General features: G+C 45.7%; 1 protein-coding gene across 4 annotated transcripts in view; it reads left to right on the forward strand.

Moving 5' to 3' along the window:
• Positions 1–22,163, forward strand: part of ADAMTSL3 (ADAMTS like 3) — a 368,889-nt gene that overhangs the window by 284,474 nt on the left and 62,252 nt on the right. For all 4 annotated transcript variants that reach the window (XM_027571545.2, XM_027571543.2, XM_027571546.2 and 1 more), the window contains exons 20-21: positions 8,612–8,765; positions 21,045–22,116. In XM_027571545.2, the coding sequence (XP_027427346.2) occupies positions 8,612–8,765; positions 21,045–22,116 (1,226 nt within the window). The remainder of the gene's footprint in view (positions 1–8,611; positions 8,766–21,044; positions 22,117–22,163) is intronic.

Below are 22,163 nucleotides of genomic sequence, written 5' to 3' on the forward strand. Positions count from 1 at the left end.
ATAGGATGCGTCTTCAACCGGGGAAAGCAAAGAGACAACCTCTTCATTCCCAACTGGCTCCCCACCTCACTCCCTGTCTCTGTCAGTACACCACCATTTTTCCAACACTTATGATCATCTCTGACTTCCTCAGCTCCCGTGTTCAGTTTCTGACACCTGCTAACTCTTCAATTCTTGAAATTTATCCATATGCTAAGTAAAAAGGAGAAGATCTCTTTAATAAGAAATTCTTACAAAGAACAGCTCAAGATATGTCCTGGACACATGGATTTATAAATATGGCATTCTGATTTTCAATAGGCTTACTAAATGACTCATGAAAATGATAGTATGTTGGAGCCCATCCGTACCAGCTTGCAAGAACCAACTGTGATCTCCTACCTCATGCTCAGTGACATCAGGTTAATAGCTTGAAATCAGCCATGATGGGAGCATTCACACCACAGAAGTTGGCAAATATAGTCAGTGCTCTCTCCCCAAGAATTTGTGAAGTGTTTACCAGCACACCACTGTATGAAAGGGTCACACACACACACACACACACACACACACACACACACAATCCTATCGATAAGACAGTTTCAGCGTATTGATGGTTACTTACAATGGAAATGATCTCAGGAAGTTCCAATGTCTGGACTCCTTTTCACAAAGTCTGAATCTCGGTTGGGCTTCTCTAAGGTGTTTTTTAGTTTTATCTTCATAACTGATGGTTGGTAAAGCTAGGAAATATCTCTAGCTGAAAATCCATTCTATCAATCATTATCCTGCAGGGTTAGTTTGGTCTTGATCCAAGGTGATTGATCCAAATGCATTAGGTATTCCTTCTATGAATAAAAGAGTATTCCAGCTCTCCAGGTTTATTCTAAAATCTTCCTTTTACTTTTTATTATGTAGTATTAATTATGAATTTCTTAATATTAATAATTCTGTAGATAACCACTCTTCTACTTGAATAATAATGTCTTTTTAGACTCCAGATGACAGTTTACTCGTACATTTTGACTCATCTGAAATATACCCAGTGTATACAAGTCCATGCACTTCTCTCTGTTTCCACTTATTTTTTTAAAAGATTTTATTTATTTATTTGACAGAGAGATAGAGAGAGAGCACAAGTAGGCTGAGCGGCAGGCAGAGGGAGAGGGAGAAGCAGGTTCTCCGCTGAGCAGGGAGCGATGTGGGGCTCGATCCCAGGACTCTGGGATCATGACCCGAGCCAAAGGCAGACGCTCAACTGACTGAGCCAACCAGGTGCCCCTGTTTCCACTTATTTAAAATAGTACACACACACACACACACGGATATGCCTTATTTTCTTGACTAGATTAAAACTGCCACAGGGGAAGGACCATCTCTGCATCTATATATCCCACTTGGTGCTCGGTAAACACTTGTTGACTAAAATAAAGAGACTTCTAAAAGCTTCTTCTAAACTGAACATGCCTGTTGCCACAGCCCCATGTGCTCAGTCATGTCACCAGCAGACACTGCCCAAACACTGCTGTGTTGACTACCCCAGGCCCTCAGGACCCAAGTCAGCCAAGAATTTGATCTTCAGTGAGCTCACAGTTTAATGAGGCAGACACAAAAAATTATGTAACAAGCCCATTAAAGGGCTCCCGTCTACAGAACTGAGTGGAAATCGAGGGGAGACGTCTGCATCTGCGTGGGTCGCAGGGAAATGCTGCAGAAGATGCAGCCGTAGAGTTGGGTCCTCAGGGTTGAGTGCAGGCTGGGTGGAAAGGAGACCAAGGGTGTCCAGGCAGTGACAGGAGCACACACACAGGCATAGGGGGCGAGCTTGTCAGTCTTCCGCAGCTGCAGATGAGGATGCAGTAGAGAAGCAGAAGGATGAGATGGAGTCCTCTCCATCAGTCAGACCGGGAAGGACTTCAGGTCCCTGCAGTGGCTGAGGACACTGAGGAAGTTTTCTGAATAGGGAAGTGAAATGCAGCATTTTTAGGCACACGGTTCTGTGTGAACGGTGTGTTATGAGGGGAGGAACCAAAGCCTGGGAGAGCTTTTTAGAGGAGTTTGGAATATAACCAAGGAAAATAAGGAAGCAGCTGGGTAGAGAATGGTAGATAGTAGTGGGCGATGGTTAGCAGATGTTGCGGGCAGATTTGGTGACTGAACTCATAAGAAAGAAGCAAAAAAGCGGAGTGTGGTCAATGGATAGAGCAGGCATTCTTTTTTAAAATGAATTGGGGAAGGAAAAACACATTTGGGAGGTGACTTGAAAGGGAGACAGAATGAGTCTATTTTGAGGTGTGTGTAGTTTGAGGGCCTATCAAGGCATCAGTAAGGAATTACAGCTCAGGAGAGATCTGCACTAAAGTTAATTTTGGGAAGCGTCAGCATTTAAGCAGTAGTTGAAGCCATGGAAAAATGAATACCGGGATATATGAGCGTATGTTGTCACTAGCAGTTCCTTTGAAAGTAGGAGGCTTTCAGTGAAGCGAAATCACGATGGCGACTGGTTGTGGAATATCCCCAGATCCTTCATGGTGAAGGGAATGAAGAGTGACAAACTTCCAGTTACAAAGTCAATTAAGTCACAAGGATGAAAAGCACAGCACAGGGAATAGTGTCAATAATATCATAATGACTTTTTGTGGTGACAGAAGGTGACTCCACGTATTGCGGGGAGCATTTGGTAATGTATGTAGAGTTGTCTAATTACTCTGTTGTACATCTGAAACGAATATCATATTGTCTGTCAACTATCCTTCGATTAAAAAAACACGCAAAAGGAGCAATTAGGATTGCCAGAGGAAAGAAAAAACACAGATAGCCACTTTAACACAAGTGATACATGTGGGTGAGGCCAAATCATGCGCCATAGAGGAAACTGGGCAGAAGCTGTAAGTTTAGCAGCTAGGCCAACAGAAAGAAGGTAAGAGCAGGCCAAGAGCCAGGGAACACAGAAGTCAATGATACATTTCTACCTCGGGGTCTGAGACCCATCGGTGACGCCGAGAGAGGATGCTGGGTCCCAGGCCATGGTTGAGTATGAGGAAGATCATGCGGACCCATGGGGGCCTTAAGAAGACTGGAGAACACCAGGGGAATGCACATCCATAATAGCTGAAGGAATCCCCGGCTGACCTGCCACAACCATAATCCAAGCTGAGAAAGGACACGGAGGGGAAGGGAAGGGATGCTCAGACCCTGGGAGCGGAAGAGTCCAGAAGATATGAATCTCAGGACTGTGGCGTAACTGTTTAATACTTCTTCTCAACATCAGAAGAAGGAACAGTGAAGACAGCTTGAAACACTGCCACCTCCTTACACTTTCCTAAAAGTTCAGGAAAAAATAAGTTATTTAAATAGGAGCATCAGCAAGCCCCATACAAAGAAACTTTAAGATAAAAGTGTCAATAACATAGCAATGTCATGAAAAGTTGGCAGATGAATATATAACTTACTCTTTTGAAATGAGCTAAAAGAAATGAAGAAAGACATAGAGACAAATCGGAAACAGAAAAGCCCAGAAATGAGGTTGAATAGATAATGGGGATGTGAGCAGAAGGAGCTGATATGGTTCAGGAGAGAACCAGACAGCTTACAGGAAAACTTCGCAAGTGGAGAGGAAACTAGAAAGAAGTGTAATAAGAGAAATGAAAGAAAGGAGGAAATTGAAAATAAAGAATAATAGAAGGAATTTAAGTAAAAATAAGAGATACGAAAGAGAAAAAAAAGTTCAACGTATAAGTATTATTAGAGTCCCAAGAAAAGAAAACCAAAACAGTGGAACGAGACTGTAAATAAAATCACCATGTAACACAATTCACAATATTGAAAGGGCACACCACAGCCCTGGGAGAATGGACCCACCATGGCCAATATCGAGACATCTTCTGCTAAAGTACTGGATTTTAAAGATAAAGGAATGTGTTTGGGTATGCAAAAAGACCCAGTCACTTACTAGGGCAAGAAAATTGGATTAGCATCAGACTACTCTACAAGACCACTTCATACTAGAAAGCAATGGAACAAGATATTTAATATACTACAAGAAGGAAAATGTGAGCCAAGGATATTATACCCTGCCAAGGTGACCTTCAAGTGTAAAGGTCACAGACAAATTGTTGCAAAGTTGCAAAAACTTAGGGTATCTTGTTCCCCTGAGCTCTTCCAAAGGAATCAACCAGATTTCTGTAGAATAAATAGTAGACATGTTGGATAAGGTTGCTGCTTTGTGAATTGTAATTAATGGCACTGATTTGGTCATTTCCTTTCTTTCTGAGGTGGGAACATTCTCTAATGGCACCCTAACTTTAAACTTAGGTGACACAAGGTCATGTAAGACCTCCATCCAGAGAAGGGGTTTACAAATGATGCTGCCATCCATCATGGGGAGAAAAAAATCATATATTTATCATTAGAAATGGCTTATGAGTGGAGAGTGGCAATTATGTAACTCACTGTTATATGAAGCAAAGTTAAAAAGTTGACGTTAATTTTTGGGACGCCTGGGTGGCTTGGTTGCGTGGCTGACTCTTAATTTTGGCTCAGGTCATGATCTCCAGGTTCTGGGATAGAGCCCCATGTTGGGCTCTGCGCTCAGCAGGGAATCTGCTTGAGATTCTCTCTCTCTCCCTCTGCCCCTCCCCTTCCCTCTCTCTCTCTAATAAATAAATAAATACATCTTTAAAATGAAAAAAGGAGTTGATTAATTATTACATGGGAAACTCCTAGATGATGCTTTGACTTGGTTAAAAAACATAAACCATAATTTGGTAAATGGTAATTTGAAGTTATTTGTTCAAAAGCTTACCCAGAGCTTTTCTCTGTCCTGAAAAATATGAGTAGTTTAGGGCTTTCTGTTAAAGACGACAATAAAGATTTTTTTAAAAAATTCCATTCCTTTCCTTTGAAACCCAACAAAAAACCCACAAGAAGAATGGAAGAGAGGGAACACTCTGTCTTCAGTAAACAATGAAATGGCCAGAATCCCAAACTATAAATCATGGAACACACCTGCCAAAGACCATAAAATCCAGGCCAAAGTGAGAGCGAAGGCTGGGAGCTGGCAAGTATCCATCCGGCGCTGAGTGCAGAGTAGATCTCCCTCGGACGATGGGCGACAGTCCACCAAGGCCCATCCATGGTCCTCTGGTTACAGAGGGCAGACGAGGGCTAGACCGTGAGCTGCCCCGAGAATGTCCCCGCAGAGCCATGGGGCAGGTGGTGCCGAAGGAGACATGGCACCCACAGGCCTCCTAGCCAAGGAAGGCTGCCAGGGATGAAGTGGGGGGGAAGAAGGGACAGCAGTTGCTGCATTAGTCCCCAGGGAGCCAGTTTTGGAAGAGGCTCTTCTCTGAGTCACACCGGCCCCTCGGATGCCAAGAGCCAAACAGACGTGGGCAACAGACACAAAAATGTGGTGCCGGAGGGTTGCACACAAGAGCTGTGAGGTGCCCTAGCTCACCCCTGCCCATGCTGTTCGCATACAGCTGTACTCGGAGTTCTAGCAGAAAACCTCTGCAGCAACACCAGGTGGACGGGGCCACAGAGAAGGAGAAGGAGGAAGCCGGGTTGCAGGGAAGGGAAGAGCAAGCAAGAGTCAGAGGAGTGACAGTAACATCACAGAGCTACTACCCAGGGAACAGTTCCAACAAATAGGCTCGTATTCCCGAGGAAAGTGTGGTCATGGTGTCTGATGGGAAAGTAGCTTCAAAATGAGGTTTGAGCTCGAAAAGAGATTGTAAGTCAACAAAAGGAGAAGACAACTGGAACAGTCAGAGGCAAACAAACAAACAAACAAAACAAAAAAACCATAGATTACAAACAACAACAAAATTAAAGAAAAAACAGAAGATGGAGTTGTGTGCAGGCTGGAAGCCTGCACCTACTGTGTAGGAAAAGAGCACAGATGCGCGCTGCTCTTCAGAGGCGGTGACGGCTGTGGGAGACAGAGGAGATCGACCTGAGCGCACTGGTGTTTGTGAAAGGACAGAACAGATGGCACAGAAAATGAAAGAGAAAAATATTCAGAGATAATAAAGGGGAATTTATGAATAACAAATAATAATAAAAACTTTCTTTGATAAAAGCTTTGGTCTCTACATCATAACAGCATACCACGTACCAAGAAAATATGACCCAGTGCGACATAGTCTTGCCTGCGGTGCAGGACTTCATGGGTAAAGAAAGAGCCTGCAGATCTCTGGGCAGAAAGGGCAAACAGATACACAGCAGAAACTGCCTGTTTGGCCACGCGCATCTTCACGGTAGCATCCACGAAGACAGTGGAACAGGGTCCACATGGTTCAAAGGGAAAGAAAGTCTGACCCAAGTATCTGCTCTTCTTGGTGTTCTTCGTGTAGGAAGGCATCAGGAAAATGACAAATCAAAACCACAGAGAGATCCCACCTCACACCTGTCAGAATGTCTAAAATCAACAACACAAGAAACAACAGATGTTGGCGAGGATGCAGAGAAAGGGGAACCCTCCTACACTGCTGGTGGGAATGCGAGCTGCTGCAGCCCCTCTGGAAAACAGTATGGAGGTTCCTCAAACAGTTGAAATTAGAGCTACCCTATGACCCAGCAACTGTACTGCTGGGTATTTATCCGAAGAATACAAACATAGTGATCCAAAGGGGCACCTGCACCCCAATGTTTATAGCGGCAGTGTCCACAATAGCCAAACTATGGAAAGAACCCAGATGTCCACTGAATGGAGGAAAGAAGGGGTGGTATATATACGCAATGGAATATTACTCAGCTATCAAAAAATGAAATCTTATCATTTGCAATGACATGGATGGCACTAGAGGGATTATGCTAAGCAAAATAAGTCAGTCAGACAATTACCATATGATCTCAGTCATATGTGGAATTTAAGAAACAGAAGAGCATAGGGGAAGTGAGTGAAAAATAAAACAAGATGAAATCAGAGAGGGAGACAAACTATAAGAGACTCTTAATCATAGGAAACAGCGTTGCTAGAGAGAAGGTGGGTGGGAGGTTGGGGTAACCGGGTGATGGGCACTGGGGAGGGCACAGGATGTAATGAGCACTGGGTGTTATGTAAGACTGCTGAATCTCTGAACTCTACCTTTGAAATTAATAATACACTATATGTTAATTAAATTGAATTTAAATAAAAAATTAAAAATAAAAAAATAAAATGAAAAAAAAAAGCAATAGAGAGGTGGTCAGAGAATACGTGTCTGTAAACCCATCGCCAAAAACCTGCAGGGCCAAGATGACTCAGCGTAAACACAGACACTGATGAAAAAGATGGAAAATGAGTAATGAGTTCATTCATGTACAGGGTTAAGACTAATCAGCAATCACATCTCAGAACAGACCATAAATATTAGAAATCCCAGCATCACCTAAATGGTATCATGGAGGCTAACTGGAGGTTTTGGGGCAGGGGTGGGAGAACTGAATGGTCTCATGTGCTCGTCCTTCTTAGCATCTGTACCTCTGAAACAAATAATGCAATATATGTTAAGAGAAAAAAAAAGATAGCAGGAGGGGGAGCATGAAGGGGGGGAACTAGAGGTGGAGACGAACCATGAGAGACGATGGACTCTGAAAAACAAACTGAGGGTTCTAGAGGGGAGGCGGGTGGGGGGATGGGTTAGCCTGGTGATGGGTATTAAAGAGGGCACGTTCTGCGTGGAGCACTGGGTGTTATGCACAAACAATGAATCATGGAACACTACATCCAAAACTAATGATGTAATGTATGGTGATTAACATAACAAAAAATTTTAAAAATTAAAAAAATAATAAAAAAAATAATAAATCTCCTGTTGGTTTCTTCAATTTTCTTCATTAACGTAACAGGGTTCTTTAGGGAATTGTTATGGCAGAAAAAAAAGCCTCAGATCTTCAACAGCTCCTTTAATTCTACTTTAGTTCCCTTTTTTCTAATATACCTAATAAAACTGCATTACATTTTAAAATTAAAATTGCATGTACACACAATGATTATCAACTATCAATGTTATGCAGCCACTGATGATCAAATACTAGTGTTATTTTATGTAATTTGAGTGGTTTTTAAAAAACTTTCCTTTAATACTTTTCTGTTTCTTGAAGTCTTGGTCATGGGTGTGTATCTTTTTTCTTTTTCTTTAGCGCAATCATCTTACTGTATAAATAAACAGCTAAAAAATAAATCAGATATCAATTACACTGTCAAAAAATCCCCATGACAGTAAATTAATGGAAATTAATTACTGTCTCAGAGAGGAGGAAGGAAGGGAGGGAACTCCCTGTATTATAAAAGATAAGTAAAAAAAAAAAAACAAGTCACGGGGATGAAAAGCACAGTGTGGGGGATACAGTCAGTAATACCGTAATGATGTTGTGTGGTGATGGGTCTGACTGCAGTGAGCACCGAGTACCGCAGAGACTTGGCCAATCACTGTGTTCTACACCTGAAGCTAATGTAACACTGTTTGTCATGTGTACTTGAATTAAAGAAATAAATTATCAATAAGAAATAGGGGTTCAAGACTAGGAAATGGCTCACGTACTGGCGCAGCCACACGTGGGACCGCTCTGGTGCCGCCGGAGCCCTGGCTGTTGGCCGCGTTGTCTGCGGACGCTCCATGTGACGGGTGCACAATTCTCGTTGCAGTGTTCTGTCAGTTGCGGTGTTGGAACCCAGCGAAGAAAGCAGGTGTGTCAGAGGCTGACGGCCAAAGGCCAGCGTGTTCCCCTCAGTGAGATGATGTGCCGAGACCTTCCAGGGCCGCCTCTTGTAAGATCTTGCCAGATGCCCGCGTGCGATAGTAAGTATGTACAGACCATGCTTATCGGGTATGTTCATTCTGTCCCTCTCGTCCTGATGGCTGTGTTTCCCATAAAGCAGCACGTTCCTAATCTGTAGGTAAAGTAGTTCAAGAAGAACCCAGAATCGTTTGAAGCAACCACCGGTATAATGTTGAATACAAGATACCGTTCGGAGGAAAGTCAATGTTAAGAAATGTCCACCCAACTTAACAAATGCATCTGTTAGTCTTCCTCACTTGCACTTATACTTCCTTCTATCCTTCACGTGGCCACGATTTCTTCCACTAACAATTCAGGAGTATTTCTTGTAGAAGTGAAGCTGGACTACTTTCCAGTTTACTTCGCCAGTGATGCATTTGGATCCATTCCAGTAAGAGTAGAAGAGCTAAGTATTTTTAAGTATTCAGGTATCTGTTCTTGTGTATAATCTAAAACCAGCAAGGATGAAAACATAAATTATCATTGTTTTTTTTTTTTTAAATGGTAGTTTGGGCACTTCTTCAATTAATTCTAAATAACAAACTTAGTATAAAGAGTTAATAGTATGACTTCATTATATCCAGAAGCTAATATGCATGTTGGACTCCTCTGTATTTTCAGTATACATAACAGAATATATGTTTGCACATACACACGTGTGTTTCATGTAGGAGGGTGGGTGACAACACATGAAAATAAGGCAGCAGAGGGGCACCTGGGTGGGTCAGTCGGTTAAGTGTCTGCTCACATCATGATCCTGGGGTCCTGGGATTGAGCCCCATGGAGGGCTCGCTGCTCAGCAGGGAGTCTGCTTCTCCCTCTCCCTCTACCCCGCTTGTACTCAATCTCTGTCTCTCAAATAAATAAATAAAATCTTAAAAAAAAAAAGAAAGAAAATAGGGCAGCAGAGTAGTGGGGGGAGGTGGGGTTCGGAGATAGGGGAAAGGCGTACTAGGATTGCACAGCCTCTGGGCCTGTCTCCAGCTTTCTTGTTCACAGTCTTTAATTATTCGTCGTAAAGTGAATTCACCTATTAAGTACCTCAGGTACTCTCCTGAGCTTATGGTAAGTAAACAAAAATCAGAAAATGAACTATTATGTTAATGCTGCTTAAGGAAAAAAAAAACCTGAGATATAAAGTCCAAATTTACCAAAAACTTCCCTGGAGAAGCTCATAAAACAAAGAAAAAAAAAAACAGTTATAAGTTTAAAAAAAAGCAGTAGCATTTTTTGGGCTATTTATTGCATTTATTGTGTGGAGCTCCTTGCATGCTTTAGGTCCTTCAGTGCCCAGCAATCTGTGAGACAGATATTATCCTCATTTAGAGACAAGAAACCCAAGACTTAGAGAATGTACGAGATTTGACCAAAGTTCCGTAGCTGCCAGTTGGACACCTTGGTCTGTTTGACCACAGGTCTGTCTGATGCCTGAGTCCATGCTCTTAGCCGCCTCTTTATGCTCATTTATGGACAACATCAACTTTTTTCCCTCGGAATTCTTCTAGAACACATTTCCAAAATCTTGAGATTCCAAAAATGTGAGATTCCAAGTTTCCTTGTGTCCTGGAATTCAAGAATGTCTGTGGCATATGGCACCATGTCATGCTTCAAAATGCTTATCTGTCTGATTTTTATCAGAAAAAAATGTGATAAACTGCCTTCGAGGAGAGTGAGATTAAAGGAGTACTGGAACTTCCTCTAAAATAATCACAGAATAGCGTACAGAAATACATCGTGGTTGTTAGAGTATGCAACATGGTGCAGATGAAATTATAAACTATTACAGCATGCAGCGGAGAATAGAGTAAAAGTATAAGCTTTAGGGAGTGCAAAAAAAAAAAAAAAAAAAACAAGAAAAAAGCCAGTAATATTTCTTCTTTCCGCACCCCATTCCGTAGCTTGCCAAACGTGTGGGTCATGGAAGCAGAGAAGAGAGGGGAACGCCTACTCCCAGCCCTGCCATATCACGCCGAGCTGGGCCTCCATTCCCGCTGTAGCCTGGCTCACACCATCACCTTTGCTCAGTGGCCTTCGCTTGCTGAAATGTGGCTGCTCCCTTTGCACTGTGACGTGGCTTCCTCTTCTCCCCACTGCCATATCACAGAGCCAAGTGACACACGTGGCATTCACCCATCCTCCGGAGCCCTGCTGTCTCACACCACGTCCCCACCACTGTCATGCATTCAGTGCTAACACTGCCCTCCGTACACCTTCTAGTGCATCACGTGCAGACCTACAGACACCAGCTGCCTTTTTCCAGCACACACTACCACCAGGCCCGTTCTTCTTGCCGACAACCAACATCCATGTCCTTGAACTTTCTAACATCCCGATATCCCTATCTCCTACCATCGTTGACTTCCCTGCCCCGTCACCCTGGCATGGTCCCCCCTTACACTTGCTCAGACGTGGCCCTCAGAAGTAGCTTCCTGCTCTCGCTCCCCCACCCCCATCTTGCTCCTCTTGTTTGGTGAAAGCCTCGCTGTAGATATTCTTGCCCTTCCTTCAACCCCTGCCTTGATCACCTGCTCACTTCAATCCTGGTACGACTTTTCAGGTGATATTCGTTTGGCTTTTGGTTCCCTGGCCCGAGCTACTAGGATTCACTGAAGGAAATAATATCACCATGCTGATTAGACGTCCTTCGTATTCATGCTATCTGCTTTACCTGGGTATTTGTTTTTCCCTATTTCCTAAGAATCCTCTAAAAATTCACCATAGTAGCTGTCTATCCCATAGTAGCTCTGATTCCCTTTCTCTGTCGTTTTTTTTTTAATTTAATTTTATTATGTTATGTTAGTCGCCATGCAGTACATCATTAGTTTTTGATGTAGTGTTCCACGATTCATTGTTTGCAAATAACACCCAGTGACTCCCTTTCTCTGTTGGTGCACTTGTCTTTTATTCCACTGGGACTATCAAGGCCTATATAGCATGTCCTCTGGCTTTCCTTTCCCCTTCACCTCACTTCTGCCTGCCCCATCTGCTCTCCAGACTGGAAATGTATGGTCTTCATTGTGCGCCTGACCCCTGCATTATTGAAGGGGGTCTGAACACAAGAAAGACCAAGTCCACTTGTGCTGTGATCTTGTGCTCTCAAGCCTCCACTTCTAGATAAGTGTTCTAACTGGTGCCTCAGGTTTAAGTAAAACCCATCCTCTTTGGAGGAGTGAATTTTGCTGGTCTTCATTTCGACGATTTTGATGCGGAGTGGGGTGGAGGGCAGGCGGCTGAGATGTCTTGAGCACCTCAGGGTCCAGTTCTGCCCCTGCCTGAGTCTCTCCTCCATTCCCTGCCTTCGCCCACGGCAGACGTTGACCCCTGCTTGAAGTCTTTCTCCCGCCATGTCTAGTGACTGACGTTCTTCTTATTCCTGAAAGACCAGCACTAACCCTGCTTTCCCCAATAATCTTTCTTAGCTGTATTAGTCTCTGGAAGGTAATATAACCTTGTGGTTAAGCTCGCTCACTTGAGTGACAATCCCAGTTCCAATCCCTCATCCTGTGACATCGGGCAAGTTACTTAAGCTCTGCCAGCCTCAATTTTCTCCTCTGTAAAATGGGAATAGTCATTGAATCTACCTCATAGAATTGTTCTGAGAAATAATACCTATAAAGTGCTTAGAAACAATCCCAGTCCTGTGCTAAAGCCTCAAAAATATTAGTTATTTTTAATGCCATCCTTTTAATTCCTATTATAGCTTTAAGATAGAATAAAATGGCCTAGAGCAACTTGTGCTGCATCTTGTGTCCCACGAGGGCGGGAGCTTGTATGGGGTAGGTTCACAGTAGCCCTGGACTTTTCTCCACATAGGCCCCAGAAGTGCTTATCACAACGACTTATACCCATAGAAATGCTTTTCAAATATGTCACACTTGGATTGTCCTCATATTGCTGTTAGAAGTCTATCTGTCTTGGCTTTTTGTTTATTTTTAAGATGTATTTGAGAGAGAGAGAGCAAGTGAACGCACGGGGGAAAGGCAGAGGGAGAGGGAGAGAAGCACAAGCAGACTCCATGCTGAGTGTGGAGTCCGACGTAGGCCTTGATCTCATGACCCTGAGATCAGACCTGAGCCTAAACCAAGAGTTGGACACTCAACCGACTCTGCTGCCCAGGCATCCCTACCTGTCGTGGTTTCTAATTAGGGATCTGAAGAAAAATAAATAATAACAGAAATGTAGTGTTTGATTTTAGATTTTTTAAAATTATAGCCCTAGGCTTTTAGGTTTCCTGAGTTTTGGTGAAGAATTATTATTTTTTGTCAAAGTGCTGAGATCAAGATGGCTGAGGGAGGGGAGGCACCCAGGCATGCCCTATGTGATTGAAATGTCAAGAAAAGATATGCCTCGTCCCCTTGCCAGGGTTATCTTGAACACACTTACTTCTCTGCGGCTCTTGATCTCCCTCTTGGTTCCAACCCCGTATCTGCCTCGTTAGCTCTCCCACCTCCTACACACACCTTGGACTTCAGGAGAGAATATAGCCCCCCTGCCTCCACTCTCCCTGTAGCTTCTCAGCTTCCAGTGACACCCCCCCACCCAACATAGCTGCAGCCCTTGGAAACCCGGGGAGGCACAGGCCCACCCTGGCAGCACCCCTCTTGGGATGGTATCATTTGTCCTGCAGCATCCAAGGGCATACACTTGAGTCATTCATTCATTTATCCAGTCAGTAAGGAGTGAGACTTTACTCTCTATCAGGCGCTATGCTGTGCCCTAAGGGTAGAGACAATCTCTCTTCCTAGACCTACATAGTTTTCAGTGTCAGATGATGCTATTTCCTTATTAATTCTTTCTGCAGTCATTCATCAAGTGCTACTGTGTTTTAGGTGTTATGATACAAAAACGGAAAAGATGCATTCTCTTCTTTCTAAGATCTCAGAGTTCAAAGGGAGAGAATCATATAAACAAACGAGAATAGTAAGTGCCATGGGTGCCATGATAGGATGCAGAAGGCAGTGGCCGATGCCACTGGGGAGGGGGAGGTCAGGAAAAGTTTCAGAGGAGGATGCCCTGGGCAGAGTTCTGGAAGATAAGTGTCCATTCTCCAGGCTCACGTGGAGGAGAACACGGGAATCTGGGAGAAGAGGGCAGTGTGGACAAAGGTAGAGGGTGTCAAATGGAGTCCTATATCCGGGGAAACCGCCAGAAATACCACAGGATTAGGACATAGGTTCAAGTTTATGACAAAAGAGAAAGCTTGAGAATTTAGTTGTAGAGGATATTAGGACTCCATGTTAAGGGGTTTAGATTTTATTTTTTTCCCTTTAATTTTTTATTGTTATGTTAATCCCCATACATGACATCATTAGTTTGTGATGCAGTGTTCCATGGTTCCTTGTTTGTGCATAACCCCCAGTGCTCCACGCAGAACGTGCCCTCTTTAATACCCATCAGCAGGCTAACCCATCCCCCCACCCCCTCCCCTCTAGAACCCTCAGTTTGTGTCTCAGAGTCCATCGTCTCTAAGGGGTTTAGATTTTATCCAAGAAGGAGATGACACAGTCAGATTTTATTTTGGTGTATTTGCTCTGACAGCTATACAGATATATTGGATAAATGCAAGGGTGCAGGCTGGGAGTCTGGGTAAGGGGCTGTGGCAATATCTAGGTGAGAGAGCATGGCGGTGGGTTCTCACAGTGTTTCGGATATCCCGCCTAAGTACCTGGAGCTGGGAGCTGACGGGCAGGGTCGGCGGTGCTTGTAAGTGTTTAACAACCAGTTCTGGGGCAGAGGGGTGGTGCGGAGGGAGGGTAGCTACTATGTGTCATCTTTGCTGATTTCTGTGGTGCAAGTACCCCCGTGATGGCCAGCTTCAGGTGACCCATGCGACATGGTTGAAGGCACAGTTGGGGATGGGTACTCACAATCTCACTGACCTGAGAGCCAGTGAGAGGTAGGGCCAGCACACCGCTGGACAGGGAGGAATCATGATGGCTTTCTACTTTCTGGCTTGGGGTAATTGGGAGAAAGTGATGCCATTAATTCAGGGAATACAGGAAGAGGAGGGTACTTGGGATGGGGTGGGAGGCAGACATAATGTGTTTAGATTATAATATTTTAAACTTGAAGTGCCAAGAAGAGATTTCAGATAAGCAGTGGATAATTAGGTCTGGAGCCCCAGAGGGAGGTCCAGGCTAGACAGATAAACTAGACTAGATAAACTCGACCTGATAAACTAGTCCAGATAATCTAGACAGATAAACTAGAATGATAAACTAGTCCAGGTAAAGTAGGCCAGGTAAACTAGACAGATAAACAGACTAGATAAACTAGGCAGTTAAAGTAGACTAGATAAACTAGACAGATAAACTAGACTAGATAAACTACATAGATAAACTAGACTTGATAAATTTGATCAGATCAGATAAACTAGATAAACTAGACAGATAAATTAGACTTAATAAACGAGACAGATAAACTAGACTAGATAAACTAGGCCAGATAAACTGGACCAGGTAAAGTGGACTAGATAAACTGGATCAAATAAACTAGACAGATAAACTTGACCTGGTAAACTTGACCAGGAAAACTAGACAAGATAGACTAGACCAGGTAAACTAGACCAGATAAACTGGACCAGATAAACTAGATAAGATCAACTAGACCAGATTAACTAGATAAGATAAACTAGACCAGATAATCTAGACAGATAAACTAGACTAGATAATCTAGGCCAGATAAACTGGACCAGATAAACTAGACCAGATAATCTAGACAGATAAACTAGATTAGATAAACTAGACCGGATAAACTGGACCAGGTAAACTAGACCTGATAAACTAGACCAGATAAAGTACACAGATAAACTAGACCAGGTAAACTAGAATGATAAACTAGACCAGATAATCTAGACAGATAAACTAGGCCAGATTATCTAGACAGATAAACTAGACTAGATAAACTAGGCAGATAAACTAGGCAGATAAACTAGACTAGATAAACTAGACTTGATAAATTCGACTAAACTAGACTAGGTAAACTAGACAGATAAATTAGACTTCATAAACTAGACCGGGTAAACTAGACCAGATAAACTAGGCTAGATAAACTAGACTAATAGACCAGAACTGATAGACCAGAGCAGATCAAGTAGACCAGATAAGCTAGACAGCTCTGAGCTGCTCATTACACCTGCAAGGTCATCCGAGGAGAAGGTCAGAGCACAAAGAGAAAGTAGCCGAGCGCAGGGGGGCAGCAACGACGTGCTGAGCAGCGTCAGTGGGCAGTGGCTGGAAGGGACCCGGTGAGGGGTAACACACTTGAGCAGAGGGACTTCTTCGGGAAGTGAGTGCTTAAAGGTGCCACATGTCCTAGAATGGCCATGTAAGAACTCGGAAGGGAGACTTTGTATTTGTCACCAGGGGGGACGGACCACGGGTGGCCTTTCCCAGAGAGCGTTTAGCAGGGAGCTGCAAGTAGAAGCCCAGCGGCGTTCGGTTGGAAAGTGCCCAGTGCCCGAGAGAGGCAATAAACAGAAGCCATTGTCAGGCTGATGTGGCATTTACGGTAGCCGGCTTCCCTGGGGCGGCCGGGACATCACAGCTCATTTAGCGAGTCCTACCCGCAGCACCCCTGCCCCCACCCTTGGCTCCCGCCCGTGCTTCCACCCTCAGAGGAATCTGGAGAGAGTCCAACGTGCCCAGTCTTGACTGAGCTCCAGATGAGCTTGCCGGCTCTTCAGTGCCAGAGGAGGGCTTGGGGGCCAGCGCCAGCCCAGCAGCCACACTCAGGGGTGGGTTCTGATGGCGCTGGCATTGCAGCCGGGTGCAGCCGGATTCTAGGAAGGCTTAGCGGCCGCATCGCCGCTGAAGCCCGTTCGGGCGTGGCTGGAGGCCCATGCTGGTGAGACCAAGTGTAAATATGCAGCCCAGATGGCATGGGGCAGAAAGCTGGCCTGGCACCAAGGCTTAGAGGTATGGCAGGGACAGGACTGGAATTAAGGCAAGACACGAACAAGCAAGGAGCTGAGATGCAATCGCAGTAAACAGCCCCAGGTGCCCAGGGCTGGCCTCTGTTGGGTAGGGCAGGCTGGCCCAGAGGCCCAGAAGGAAGATCTCTAGAAGAGAGATCTTTGCGTTTTCTAGAAAAGCCAGACGATGTGGCATTTCTCACATCCAGCACAGCGGGAGAGGTGGAGGGATGGGTCGGTACCCTTGCACGGGCCCGTGGCCCCTTCAGGAGGATGCCATAGGGACTTGACCACACTCTGCACGGTAGATGATGCCCTCCCTGATCAGGCTTAGCCACTGTTGTAGTCTGGGGGCATTGTCTAGGGGCAGAAGGAGGCAGTCACCCGAAACCAGACCAGTTCTTGCCTAAGAACTGTGTCCAATGGTGTCATGCTCCGGGCACTTCTCCAAAGGAGCCCACAGGAGTCCCAAGAGAAGAATTGGTCCACGCTGTGGAACCTGGCAGCCTGGCAGAGCCTGAATCACAGATCACTCCCCAGGCACACCTGCTAGCTCACCTGCTCTGTACCCAGCATGAGCACTTGTGAAAGCAGGGTTGGGAACCGAGCCAGCCGGGGTCACAGGGCTGACCTTCCAACGAATGGGCATGCAGCCAGAGGGAGCAGATGGCCTCGCATGTGGCTCACCCAGCCCCTTGGGCAGCTTCCTCACCAAGGCTGAATACTTCCCATCACCTTTAGACTTTCCAGGCTGCCTTGGATCGAGTCAGGGCCCCATCTAGTTTAAGCCTCGGGCTTAACTGAGGAACATCTGGCTACCAGTGGACTTAAGTTAATTAGAACCCACATCCGTGGCTGCTTCTGGGTCATCGGGATGCTGTGTGGGCCTATACCGGCCTCAGATCATCCCCAGCCTGAACCATTCAGCTAGACTGGTGTACTGCATTGCCCACGTGGGCTTCCACATCCCGGTTAAGTGCAGGAACACTCCAGCTATGAACCTCATCCTTCGCATCATGGCTACCCTGAAAGAGCCTGTCTCTTCACATGCCTCAGTTGCACGATTTCAAAAACCTGAGTTTGGCCCAGTTGGTGTTGTGATTTGAAGTTATCCATCTTTCCATTGTCGGACACCGAGGGACCAATGACCAGACAGGGTGTTCAAATAGATCCTTATAAATAACCGTGAGAACTCTGTATAGGGAGATGTGCACACATCTGTGTAGACACTGTGCTCACGTGTGTACATGTACATGCAGGCACACATACCCTGCCTTGTGACAGTGATCGGCCACTTAGAAGCATTCACGAGATGCAACCAGGTGAGTAAAATTAGAAGTAGGTAAGGAACGAGAAAGGAAAACGAATGAGGCGAATACATGATTCTGTCTTGAGTTGTACACTCCTCTTGTCTGTGGGCACAGATTAGGCTCTAAACTTGCCAACGTGACAGCGATCTTGAAGCAGCAGCCTGGTCAGAGACACAGTTTGGCATGCATAGGAGACGAGCTAATTACTCAGGGTATGACGATCCCTGAGGCTGAGGCCAGAAAGAAACCCTCCTTCCGTCTTCTTCCAGAAGACACTACGTGCTGTACAGACTTTGGTAGGGTTTGCACAGGGAACACAGATGCTGATTTCTTACTCTGTCTTCTCTCTTGATCGGCGACATCCCATCATGTTGCCTTTCAGTAAAGGAAATGGGGTCAGGAATGCCTTTCTCTGCTGACTTGGTTGAATCCAGAGGTACGCTCGGGGGCAGGGGTTCTCAAACTTTGCTGCATATTGCAGGCACCCGGTGATCTTAACCAAATTTCAGTGCCCAGGCTGTACCCCTTAGGTCACAGTTTCTGGGGATGGGTCCTAGGGCATTGAGATGAACAAATAATAATACAGGTGCTTCTAACAGGCAGCGAAATTTGAGACTTTAGTTTATATTGAACCTCCACTTACTGGTTGTTAACATATGGACATACTTGGGGCGCCTGGCCGGCTCATCGGTTAAGCATCCGACTCTTGATTTCAGCTCAGGTCATGATCTCAGGGTTGTGAGATAGAGCCCTGCATCAGTGCGGAGCCTGCTTAAGATTCTCTCTCTCTTTCTCTCTCTCTCAAAAAGAAAAAAAAAATATGGACATACTTCCCAAATGGTTGGTAAATAGCCTCTGTCTGCACACCCTTGCTGTGCACATTGCTAAGTATTTCGGATGGCATCTCTGCCTATAATAATGGATAAACTGTGCATTTACCAACGAATTCATACATTTTCTTCCTGCTTTTGAACGTGCAACAGTACGTTCCACATCCTATGCTGCCAACTGAAAGAAAATCTGTATGCCTCGGCTGGCGGGGGTGAGCTTGGCATCCTCCGCAGAGACTGTGTTTAACAGGGAAGCGCGTTGTGTGTGGCAGGTCGTCCAGCTCCACTTAGAGGTGAGCCGAGGAACATCCAAGGGCAGAACCCAGGACAATAGTCCTGACCTACCAATCAAACCTCTGTGGGATCTGCACACAAACTCATTATGCGTGTCCTTCACTAAGAACATCTACCGTAGAAATTATGGGTTCACCCCTGTTGTTTTCCTGAATGCACTGGTACCACCGCACCCCAGCAAGCAGCTAGACCCTGTGGGGCTCATGAGCCACCCAAGAGGATGCCAGGAGTTATTCTGGAAAAACAGGGTATCAGTAGACCCACCATAGCTACTGCCTCGGGTCTGAGAGGGCCGTCTAAGTGGAGACTCAGTCTGCTTCTTCTCCTAGTGTGTCCCTGGAAGTGCTTCAACCCAGAGGACCTGTAACCGGGATCCTCCAAGGTAATGAGGCCCCTGAGCCCATGACCTTCTGAATCTAGCAATACGTTCCACAGGAGTCCAGTCTCTCTTCTCTCACGCCCTGCTGCTTCTAGGTCCTCCATGTCCCTATGGACCTAAGGGTATCATCAAAGAGGAACCAGGTTTCCACCCACACTGTGCCTCCCTCCCTTCAGAATCACCCCGGAACACAGCAAGACCTTCCGGCAGGTTCCTCTTCCAAAGGAGAGACCTAAGGTGTATCCTCTTTGGGCCGAGGCCATTCACTAGAGCCCACGTCCAGGAACAAGCTAGAGCCAGCCCCATCTCTCACTTCTCTCACTCTCTCTCGGACTGCCCTCTGTCAGCACTCGGGGTCACTGAGGTCGTGCATGAGAACGTATCATGTACCCACTACTATGCCATGCATTTGGTATAAACGTCCCACCAAACTTTCACACTCCCCTGATGAAGTCACTAGCATCACCCGAATTTCCTAGGTGGGAAAACTGAGGCTCAGAGAGATCAGGTGACTTGTCCGAGGGGCAGAGCTAAGATCCAACCTCAGGTTTGTCTGGCTTCGAAGTGCCTGTTCTCCCTTTTCTTCCGAGCTCACACACTTCTTCAGGCCCTGCTGCTCTGACTGACTTGCTCCAGTTATCTGCTGCCTTTAGCCCCCTTGTCCTCACCTCCAGATCCTTCAGCTGCATTCGCTCACTTCCCCACTGCTGCTTTCTCCTGCAGGGCTGATGTGCCTCTGGCCGAGCCGTATCAGTAAGGAGGTAGCTGATATTTGGGGCCTCTATCCCACAGTACAGACATGTTATGGTTAGGCAATGGTTCGAACGTGGGTGGTGGAGGTCTGAAATATCAGACACCCCCTTACTAATACAAACCCTTCACCTCACATCTCCCCAAGCCAGGGCTTTGCAAAATAATTTATACATTGTATGCCACTCATTCAAATTTCCATTCTTCACTGCGAAAGTACTAGATAGTTGTGAAATTTACCTCAGTCTGTGGATATATGGCATACCGTTATTTATCTTTTCATTGTCAGCTGTTTTTTTTTCCTTTTTTTAATTTAAATTCAACTAGCCACCATACAGTACATCATTAATTGCAGATGTAGTGTTCAGTGATTCATCAGTTGCCTGTAACACCCAGCGCTCATCACTTCACGTGCCCTCCTTCATGCCCATCCCCCAGTCGCCCCATCCCCCCACCCAGCTCCCTTTCCACCACCCTCTGTTTGTTTCCCGGAGGTCCAGAGTCTCTCATGGTTTCGCTCCCTCTCTGATTTCTTCCCAGTTCCCCCTCCCTTCCCCTATGATCCTCTGTGCGATTTCTTATATTCCACATGAGTGAAACCATATGAGAATTGTTTTTCTCTGATTTATTCCACGTTGATGTAAATGGCAGGTATTCATCCTTCCTGGTGGCTGAGTAATATTCCATTGTATATACTGTCAGCTGTTTTAAAAGAGGAAAAAAATACACATTTGTTGACTTGCATCAGCCTTGGAAGACTACTGTCAGAAAGCTTATATTATTGAGATATTTGTTTGTATTTTCTTTCTTTTTTCCGCCTGCAGAAATCAAACCAGAGCCAAAGACAAAACCTGGGGAGCAGGGGCCCCAGATCCTCGGTGTCCAGAGGGTCTACATTCAGACGAGGGAAGAGAAGCGCATTAACCTGACCGTGGGTAGCAGAGCCTATTTGCTGCCCAACACATCGGTGATTATCAAATGCCCAGTACGACGATTCCAGAAATCCCTGATCCAGTGGGAGAAGGATGGCCATTGTCTGCAGAACTCCAAACGGCTTGGCATCACCAAGTCGGGCTCCCTAAAAATCCACAGCCTCGCGGCCCCGGATATCGGCACGTACCGCTGCGTGGCCGGCTCTGCGCAGGAAACCGCAGTTCTCAAGCTCATCGGCACAGACAACCGGCTCATTGCGCCCCCAGTGCTCGGGGAGCACGTGCGGGAGTATCCGGGGATGGACCCCAAGGAAGCCAATAGCTTGGGAGCCACGTGGCAGAAAATGAGGCAGCTATGGGGTAACAAAAATGAGCTTTCTCCGGAGGACGGCCAAACTGCTAAGCAGCCTTTCTTGAGGGCTCTGTTGGGCCCATGCAGGAATTCTGCAGGCAACACCAACTTCTGGGAGTTGAAGAACAAGCAGTTTGAAGCAGCAGTTAAACACGGAGCATATAGCATGGATATGGCCCAGTTTGATGAGCTGATGAGAAACATGAGTCAGCTCATGGAAACCGGAGAGGTCAGTGATGACCTCGCGTCCCAGGTGATCTATCAGCTGGTGGCCGAGTTAACCAAGGTGCAGCCAGCCCGCGAGCCGTGGAGGGGCGTCCAGGAAGGGGTGCCTCCCCCCGCACGGCTGAGGGGGGAAACGAGAAGGATGCCTCAAATCTCGGATGTGGAGAACTCAGGCAAGCTGACCTTCAAGCCGAAGAGACCTGTTCTCATGAGGCAAAGCCAGCCCACCTCGATTTCCTTTAATAAAACAATAAATTCAAGGATTGGAAATACAGTGTACATTACAGAAAGGACAGAGGTCATCAACATACTGTGTGAGCTCGTTACCCCCAGTCAGGCCACGTATACATGGACCAAGGATGGGGCCTTGTTGCAACCCTCAGAAAAGTAAGTAAAAGGAGAATAGTGTTCACTGTGTCATACCTTCTTAATGG

The sequence above is a fragment of the Zalophus californianus genome, chromosome 6 (genome assembly GCF_009762305.2).
Source record: "Zalophus californianus isolate mZalCal1 chromosome 6, mZalCal1.pri.v2, whole genome shotgun sequence".
Classification (NCBI taxonomy): Eukaryota; Metazoa; Chordata; class Mammalia; order Carnivora; family Otariidae; genus Zalophus; species Zalophus californianus.